This window comes from Micrasema longulum, unplaced genomic scaffold, assembly GCF_059751315.1.
Source record: "Micrasema longulum isolate JH-2025_06_02 unplaced genomic scaffold, ASM5975131v1 h1tg001176l, whole genome shotgun sequence".
In the NCBI taxonomy this organism is placed as follows: domain Eukaryota; kingdom Metazoa; phylum Arthropoda; class Insecta; order Trichoptera; family Brachycentridae; genus Micrasema; species Micrasema longulum.
Genome location: NW_028278363.1, coordinates 281269 through 291779, shown reverse-complemented (window position 1 = coordinate 291779; position 10511 = coordinate 281269). Strand labels below are relative to the sequence as shown.

Sequence of the window (10511 nt, the reverse complement as noted above, 5' to 3'; positions counted from 1 at the left end):
TAAAAAAAAGACTTATAATTAAATACAAGTAATAAATCAAAAATACTCGGTACACTTCGGCTTATTTATTTGACTAATTAGCGCTTACAAATGGGCATCTTGAGACTGGTAAATAAATAGTATACAGTGTAAGGATAATTTATACAAAACTAACATTCATCTTAAATATAGGTCTTAAGAGTTTTAAGTGGTTTCCTCTCCACGTGAGCAAATGCTGAGAAGTTCCTGATTAGCCCACATTAATATATCCCTCCTGATCCCAATAGTTTAGATAAATTTTAAGATATTTAATTGCAGAAAAATCCACTTTTTGAAATAAAAACCTTGTATATTATAAAGCAACTCCCATATTTAAAAAAAATATAAAAAAATACAAGTCAAACATTAAAAAAAAACAAGTCGAAAGAGATACAATAACACTCAATGACACAGAATGAGTCAAATTTATTGGATACATGTCTTGGCGGTGTACAGTTAAGGGAGGATTCTATTTAATAAAAATGTTTATTGTTTTATTGCAATGCAAGGGCAAACTAAAGGGGCTAATGAGGGTGAGTTTTTAAATTCCATGTGCTGATTTATTAAATTTCTATTGCTATTATTTTGAATTCTATTTATTTGTAAAATTTTAAAGCGCTTACTGGTCAAATAAATCCGTTTAAATTTATCATATAATTATAATGGAATTCCATCAATAATTGTCAACAAACGAATTACATAGATTTATATATTTTTACTTGCTTTGGAAATGCATTCATACTTATTTTCTCAGTTTTAATTGACATGTATCAATTTACCTAAATGCCACTGATTAATTTTCGGATAAAAGTAACATAAGTAATAAATGTTTTTTTTTTAAATCTTGACAGATTAAATATTTATTTTACATTGAAAATACCAACACCTATAAATTGTATGTATTCTTAAAACGATGCAACACTTTCGAAGCGGACTAAAAAATAATTTAAAATTTCAAACAGTAATGTTTCAATCTAAAATTATCCCATCACTAATTGTAGTTATATATTATATTATTACAAACTACAACATACACATTTAGAATACTGCTTTTCTTTATAAATTAACGTGAAAAAATACTTTCTATAATAATGCAGTTATAAAAATATGTGATACGCATTTAAATTAGTAAAAATATGCAAATCAGTACAAAATGACAACACTATTTTATTGGTATATATATAGTTCAGTTATTAAAATTACAATGATGATCAATATTTTTATAAAATACATATTTATCTCATGAGACGTCAATAAAAGATCATCTATTAGAATATCCTAACGTTGATTGGGTTTACAGAACTAATGGATTGTATTGTACATTTAGGCAATATATTCAAAGTTTATTTAAAAAGCGAATATTATTTTGAGAACGTTTTTCCAAAATAACTGATATATTTTTTTTTTAAAACATGAAAATATTTAATTATTAAAATATTTGCACACAAATAACAAGAGTATTTTTAAAACCTATGCATAGTAATTTACATCATTGTACAGTTATTATAAGATATTATTTTAAGAGCTAAAGTGATATGGTATTTTATAAATTAATGTACTCTGTAACAAAAAAACAGTACTGTAAAAGAGAACATTATTTTTTAAATGATATAATTGTAACAGTTGCTTATTGTACCACATAAAATATTATACCTATTTTCAAACTATTTATTTTTTCTCAAATAATTACTTATTCAGGAGTGTAACTAATGTGTTTAATTTTTCATTTTCTTTCTTTTTATTGAAGATGATTTCATGATAAATGCATAATTGAAGATACATTTATGTTTATGCATAAGTGAATTAAATTTAAGGTTCCTATCAAATTTTTATATATTTTTTTTAGATACTTTTTTTTGGAGAACTTGCTGCAATTTTAGTATTTTTTTAGCTTCAGATTTATCTCTATGAATACCTTGAGCGTCCGGCATTATACATAATTCTTCTACTAAGTTAAATATTCTTTCTAATAATTCTTCTTTTTAATTTTAAGTAATGTTTGTCTTAGTCAATACTAAATAGACTAAGTATTAAAAACAATGAAAAAATAGTACAGTTTATATATATATCAAAACTATGATTTTACTCGATTGTTCAAACATTTCACACATAGAAAATTATTCCTAGGTCTCATTCATGTTAAAGGTAAAAGTAAATATAATATTTTGTATAAGAAATCCATTTATTTCGTAAATTTATCACAAAATATAATAAAGAGTTCAAAGATTTTTAGTATGAAGATTTTAATAGAATATAGTGAAGTTTTTAGGTAGATAAATATTTTTTATTTACATGCTTTCTTCCATTAAGTCTACTATTCTCTAAAAATATATCTAGATATATCTAGATACCTGAATAAAATAATATTCATTTTCGTAATTTATTATTAACTATGACTAGAATATTTATTAACAATGTATCGCATCGCAACAATGTTTTATAATAATAACCTGAAACAGTTGATATGCTTAACGACGCCGACGTCCGACTCAACAACTAAGAGGCATAAAAATACAGTATAATTTATCACCTCTTAAGTATAACAGATATCCAGATTTATAAAAGATAATTTGTCTCTTACAGATAAAATTATTTAAAAGAATTAACTTTTATCTCAATATTTATTATGGTGAATATTCATGATTGTTTCGGTTTTGCCTGAAATAAATCTGCAAGTACCTACGCATTCAGTTTTTGGACTTCTGGAAAGAAGCCAAAAAATATCAAAACAGACCAACTGTTCAATATAAAAAAACGACTCGAAGCTCTTTGGAGTAATCATAAAGCATCGAATGGAGTACATATTATTTATAATTAAGGTGTGACTTAAACGGATGAATTATGACGCAGGTACATATCGCTTATGGTAATAAAACCAAAATGATATGCTCAATCTTTCAAAACAGACTACCGTCAACAGAAGATGCATAGGTGTGATCGGTCTTCTACTAACAACGACCTCAAAAGTATGCAGGATAAAAATTATTCTGTCATAGAAGCAAAAGGTAACCTTTTTTTATGCGACACATTGAAATATTTGGCATAAGTCAACGAATGACACCTATGTACATAAACATTTTATAACTTATGAGATCATCAAAAATATTATAATATAATTTGTGTCATGTCGCATTTTGACACATAATCAATTTGTTTCTGATAAAATTCTAACATTGTTTGGTCTGGTCGGAAAGAGAACACCATTGGGCCGTTGTTTCTGCGGCTTTCGTTTAGCTGTGGGCCACGATAACAAAAGTTGTTCTTCGGGAGCCATATCACCCGGCCCAGGTGTATTACTCAATCTCTCTTCTAGAGAAACATATCTCCTTTCATCTTCTTCACCCCCACTAGAGTTATCGCTGTTCGCTTCGTTACTACTTTCGTCGCAAGGAGTAGTTTGTTCTTTAGTTTTAATCTTTTGGTGACTTTCACAAAAGTCACTGTCGCTATCAACTTCTGGTTTAACGTTTTGGTCTTGGTATCTAAGCACTTTCCATTTTCGCTCCAGGAGCGTTGTTGTAGAACATGAGTATTTTTTGGTGATGGCATCACGGTTCGGTGATCCGGGAAGAGAAGGCGATTTATCGCTTTCCTCGGAAAAAGCTCTCGTGATGAGAATTCGTGGAGATCTTCGAGCGACGGTCGTCGCGGGAAGTGGTCTAGCACGAGGTTTCCTGATAGGCGCCGCTTCGAGTTGAGAGTCTAATCCGAACACTCTCTGAAGAATAAGATTCGTTGTGCTCATGGCGGGTCGCGGTAGAGGCAGCGCACATGCTCTTGGATTACTGTGATCTTGAGTCTTGAATGACGACTTAAATGAAATATACGTTTCGTCTTGCTTAACTTGGGGAATTGTGTTGTCACCATCAACAGCAGGTACTTGAAGTGTATTACAGCTGGCCGTATGCGCAATAGCTCTTTCTTCCTTTCCATCAACAACCGGACTGTCGAAAACTCCGAAATTTATTCCCGTTTTCCACGCGTGATCAGATGCGATTCTCTTTATTTTGTTATTTCTTTGCGGACTGTTCGAACGGCCAACATCCAATAATGCTTCAGATAGTCTTCGCTGCAAGCAAGGTTTGTTCATCATGCTTAGGGGAGTGATGGAGGGTCTCCGAGAGCCACAGGTGCTCGGCGTCCTCGCTTGTATTTCTTGATTCATTTCGCTTTTCATCATTTTCTTACGCCAGTAATTTTGGAATGTTTTTCTTAATACCTTGCTTTTAATTCCATATAGGACACCGTTAACGGGAGGAGAGCATGTTAAAACAGATGTAGCAATCGTTACCAAATGTGGAGGTATTTTAATGATATTTTTCCCATTTGTTTCAGACTGTGAAAATGACGAAATCGATTGCCAAAGAATAACGATGTAATAAGGAAAGTAGAGAATAAATAAGGAACCGACAAGTTGACAGACCGTGGAGAAAGCGCTTCGATTCCTGATACGAGGAGCATTTGGCGCGGTCACTGTTGGGACGAAAAACGGATTTCTCTGATGGGTGATCGTAACTTGCGCTGACAACGTAACTTCGTAAATTGCTGAGGCGATCCTATGTCTGTGATATCTGGCAATCATTAGTATCTGGAAAAAGAATTGCAAATTATTGAAGACAAGCATACATTATTAATACCGCGATTCAAATAATCAAAAAACCCATATTTATTAATACCTTTAAATTGCATATGAGAACGAGAGCAGCCGGCAGAAGCAAAGTAAGAACTGTATATATGACTGTGTATAGCAAGAAGTAAGGGAGAGGGGGCGAGGCTGACCAATCTGGAGAACAGGCTGGTAGTGGACCTAGAGCGCGGAATGCGGTAGCTCCCAGTAGTGGTGGCGCGCTGAGAATTAGGGCCAAAGTCCAGGCTCCAGCAAGACCACATAATACCTAAAACATAATTAATCATGTATAAGAAGATAAAATGAAAAGGCAAAACGATAAAATAATAAAATATTAAAGCACCTACTCTATTGTTTTAACTCAATGTGCGAGTAAAACGAGTCAAAAGTTCATGAATTAAATTTTGCTAAAATAATAATTATGTTTTTTTATGGTAAATCATGTTATTAAATTTCTTGTAATAAAATGAAATGAATATGAATTTGAAGAATAAGCAAATTTTAGATAATGTGTTTACTTATTACGTGACGGATATAAAAAAAATTAACCAATTTGAAGGTGGAAAAAAGAAAATGTGCAAAAATGAAGGAAATGAATTTTTTTAGTTTTTATTTTGCACCACAACACACCAGGAGGCCCAATTACAGTGGTGAATTACAGCACGGTTCACTCAGGCTTGAGAAAAATCACATTTAATTTTTGTGTTCTCACCGGGAATCGAACCCAGAACCTTCCGTGCGTGAGTCAAGCGTCATCACCGCTACACGTCGGAGGCCGCCTATTGAGAAATTTTTCGTCACTTCAGCTAAATTGCTAGGAAAATAAGTTTTTTTTGTACTAAAATATTTATCAAATATTTTCCCTCTCTGTTGAAACAAATAAAAAATATTTATATTTTATAAAAGTGTATACAGTATAATATATGTGTATTATGTCTTTGTTTGTATGTACGCATATACAATTTTGTACATATGTACGTACGTTCGTGTTGGCTGAATAAATCAGTATACCCACGTACAGGTCGCACAGGCTATGCCGCACAGCTCAAGGATTAAAAAAAATATATATACATCGGTAGTCAGATGGCAGAAGGGACCAAGTGTATTTTTGTCTATGTTTTAATTTTCATTAATATTTCAGTAAATACACGCAGAAAAAAAAATCAGGGTCATTTAGAATGGTAATTTATTATTGAAAAACAACACTAAAATATTTTAGTTTGTGAATTAAAGTCTTGAAATTGAGACGTATTTCAGCTCTCCTAAACATTTTGGAAAATTACAGATGGTCCCTTCTGCCATCTGACTACCGACATATCCTGTTTTTTATGCTATGTGTATAGTTTATTTAATGCAGCGTTTTTCAACCTTTTTCATGACACGACCCCCCTAGTATCAAAAAATATTTCGCGACCCCCCAACCCTTTTTTCCATGTATGTTAAAAATATAAAATACTTACAAAAATTTTAGGCGTTTGCGTTATTTGCAATCTGATATAAAGATATAATTAAGTATTAAGTACGTAAAACGAATAATTTTAAATTGAATACGTGGCCAATTGATAACTAACAAACAAATACAAACATATAAGATGTATATAAATAAATAGAATATATCGTTAGGGTTAGACTCCCAGCGCCATCTGTTGGTAACACTAGGAACAAGTGCAGGTTCCGGATGTTAGCAACAGATGGCGCTGGTAGTCCGAAAGATCCACAAGTTTCGAGACGTTTCTTTACGCTTCGAGATAATTCTCGCTAGAATGCGCTGGCCTATAAATACGGCGGTTGACCGCAGCCAAGGCAGTTTGATGCAAGACAGCGAAGCAAGTGGGATCAGAAAAAATCCCGATAAGTGGAAACGATTCAAAAGTGTAAATTCGGTGTTATGTGGACTGTAAGGTGCCTTGGAGTCGGAGTAATTATATACTGATTTGTGAGCGTAAGTCACGCGTGGTCATGTCTGCTGTTTAATTGTTTGAAGAGCGCGAACCACTTGTTTTACGGTACGCATTTATTTGAGTTGTTATAATTGAAAATAGATAAATTCCTGAAAAGATCATCAGAACTATCAACGTCTAGCGGGAGTATTGAAATAAAGAAAAAACGTCTTTATGACGACATTTATTTAAAATTTGGGTTTACTGTGATTGACAGTAAACCGCAGTGCGTAATTTGCTTTATAATTTTTTCAAGAGAAAGCATGAAGCCATTGAAGTTGGTACGCCACCTAAACACAAAACATCCTAATGAAAAAATAAACCCGTGGAAATTTTTGAGCGAAAATTAAAAGCTCTTGAACGCCAAAAAACTGCTATAGGACAAATGTCCAACCTGAATGAGAAAGCATTGCTCGCTAGTTATCGAGTAGCTTTTCGTGTGGCTAAAGCAGGGAAATCTCACACTATTGCCGAAAATTTGATTTTACCAGCGGCTTTAGATACAGCAGAGATTATGTTTGGCAAGCAAGAGGTCGAAAAGCTCAAAAGTATACCTCTCTCTGACAATACCATTCAACGCAGGATAAGCAATATGGCGACTGATGTTCGTGATCAAGTCATAGAAAAAATAATGAAAAGTTCTTTTGTATCCTTGCAATTTGATGAATCAACGGATATTGCGAGTTGTGCGCAATTTGTAGCTTTTGTGCGCTTTGAATCCAATGAAATAATAATGGAAGAAATACTATTTTGCAAAGCACTTCCCAAAAATACTACAGGTCAATGCTTGCATGACATGTTCCTTGAAGCTACGCAAGATATGAATATGAATATCGATTGGGCAGAAAAATGAATTGCTATTTGTAGTGACGGAGCAAAAGCCATGACTGGTGCAAAGAGTGGATTTTTTGCCAGACTGAAAGAACAAATGCCAAACGCTTGTTGGATGCATTGCTTTCTCCATCGCCCAGCTCTTGCAGCCAAATCCTTACCGCAAGAATACAGTCAAGTTCTTAATATTATTATTAACATTGTAAATTGTAATTGTAATTGTAATTTAAAGTACCTATTTCAAAATATAGAAACAGGACGTGCGAATTGAAGAATTATTTTTTCCAGAAGTACTTTGAATAAATAATGTTAGTTTATAGAGAATGCGCATCTTGAACATATACCTTTTAATATTTCACCGTTTTTGCTTGTATATGTAATTTTTAATACTATTTAAATGTTATTTGTGTTTTTTTCTTTTTATATACTTTTTTTGGCTTGTATACATAATTTCAATTTTTTCAACGTTTTTGATAAAAAAAATTAACCTGTATTGGGTGTGCGCATATTTTGTTAATTAAAAAAAATGATTTTATTTTGTACTAGTTCAGTATGTATATATACATCCATGTAATTTTTAAACTTTTTCAATTTTCTTTCCCAGATTGCATAATGTAAACATTATTTTGAATTTATTTCCATGCCTAGTATTCTGTTTATTCTGTTATTTTCAAGTATTTTTCATACCCTTTTTAATTTGTAGTATATCATAATTTTAATTTTTCTGCTTTTGTTAAATAATATTATAGTTTAAAATTTAAAAACGTCTCTAAAAAAATTATTATCTGTATGTCCCTAAATGAGTTTTTTTTAAAAAAACTCCTTGGGAATATTGTATATAATTATGTATAATATGTTTTCAATATAATAAAAAATAAAAAAAAATTCTATTAAAGGAAAGGCGTTCCAGACTCGATTGTTTCGAATCATTTGTGAAGATATGGGGACACAACACCGTAATTTGCTTTACCATACAGAAGTTAGGTGGTTATAAAAAGACAAAGTACTGACCAGAGTTATGGAACTTCGCGCTGAACTATTAGTATATTTACAGCAAGCCAAGTCACATTACTCTGAATTCATTTCTGACCCAGAATTCCTTTTAAAATTGGCTTTTCTTTCTGACTTATTTGAACATTTAAATAACTTGAATAAAAGTCTTCAATGGCGCGAATAAAATGTAAACTAAGAAATCGCTTAAATTTGGAAAACGATTTAATACTTAATGTGGTAAAAACGGATCCACGATGGGAGAAATTAATTGAATAAACTCAAGCGCAACCTTCACATTGAAATGAACGAAGATAAGCAATCACAGATGTAATCATTTTCTATTTAAACACTTTTTTAATATTTATTTTCTTTGTAATAACATGTTTTGAACTAGCATTTTTCTGACTTGTATGATTAATTATAGGGAAATTTTGTTAAATATAATAATTTTAACTCTTATCGACTTTTTATTTAAGTCTCACAAATTATATGTCGTATATAAAAACTGAAGTTTTCTCGACCTCTCGCGACCCCCCTACAGAGGCTCCGCGACCCCCCGGGGGTCGCGACCTACAGGTTGAAAAACAATGATTTAATGTCAACCTGTGTGTGTAAAAAAAAAATAAAAATAACAATAAAAAATATATCCTACGCATATCGATGGTTATCGTGCAATATGTCGCCACCAACAAAAAATGCGGAAATGACTTAAGTATGTAAAAATGCTCGAAAAATTCGATTTTGCTAGTGCATTTTTTAATTGGCTCTAGTATTGTTTATATATTTTATGTGATAGCTGTAAAAATCTCGAACAAAATAAAATAAATAAAAAAAGAATTTATACAATGAATATTTGCTTTGTTAGACTCTACCTGATTTCTTAATTGATTTAACTATGACGAATAAAATACCTTTTACCACAAACTCCTAAAATTTTAATGTAACAATCTAAACTGGCAAATCCTGATTATAAATATTCTAACGTATAAATTGAATTCTTCTAAGATAACAAATATAAGAAAATTATTCATGTTGTTATTATTTTGAGTTATAAATGTAATGCTTGTAAGATGATTAATGTAAATAAACAATTGGAAAAATGTGTGCTGGTGGTTGTAGCCAATTCAATATGGCGACGATCTTTACTAAATAAAAAATCTTGATAATAGTGGACTGTATACAATTTATTTTAAAGCACAGTGCGATCCGTGAAGACCGAAGACTTCGAGAAAAAACGAAGTAGAGAGAGATTATAGCCCTTGTGCTATCTTTATATACTATGCTATTAGTACCCACCAGAGTAACAATACTCTGGTGTGACTCGCACCAAAATCAGTAAGAATTTAAATTAAGAACTTTTAAACAAAAAACCTAACAACTAATTATATGTACATACTAATTTCATATGCAGAGAATAACCCGAAGGTGAAGACAATAGAATGTGCTTTCTTCACCTTAAGGTTTGTCTCTGCATACGGGTATAGGTGTCAATCTGAACAACACGGAGATCCGTAGAAGATGGGATTTTGAAATAAATGGGTTTCATCTGGGTCCGACTCTTCAGTAATATAGAATTGTGATCCACTGATCGGGTATCAAACACCACGCTATAACCTCAGGAGGTTTCAGAGACAGCTCCACGATCCAATAATTTCTTCTCTCAATGCGGTGCCATATTATTCAAGAGTAAGAAAGACATTCATCTCCGTAGCACCTCAGATTGACCTCATCATGTTTCCCACATGTGGTTTGTGTGACAATTATATGTATTATAAAACGTATGCAAAATATCAAATAAACATAAATAGGGAAAAAAAGGGCTGTGTAAATTACAATCCAAGATTAATGTTAGTTCTAGAGACCGTGGATCAGTATAAATAAAAGTAATTAAACACTCACGCCAAAGCCAGCCCCCTTTAACTTGCCAGCGATCCATTGCCTTACATGGTCGACACTAAAGAGAAAGCTTAGAAACGCCGCGTTTTTAGACACCTATTTTGGATAGAAAATATCTAAAGATTTGTCGTGTGATTATTGCCTGTGACGGCCAGCAGTTTATGATCGTTACAACGTATTAACATTGATAATGGTAAATTTATTAT

The 10511-nt window shown here is 32.1% G+C and overlaps 1 protein-coding gene across 1 annotated transcript in view; it reads right to left on the bottom strand.

The window, feature by feature from the left end:
• Nucleotides 1-3163: 3163 nt before the first annotated feature.
• The window catches only part of LOC148276622 (uncharacterized), a 248787-nt gene continuing 241439 nt past the window's right edge, over nucleotides 3164-10511 (bottom strand). Inside the window, exons 4-5 of the mRNA XM_088234011.1 lie at nucleotides 4695-4913; nucleotides 3164-4606 (exon numbers count right to left, since the gene is read on the bottom strand). Coding sequence (XP_088090137.1) covers nucleotides 3164-4606; nucleotides 4695-4913 — 1662 coding nt within the window. The remainder of the gene's footprint in view (nucleotides 4607-4694; nucleotides 4914-10511) is intronic.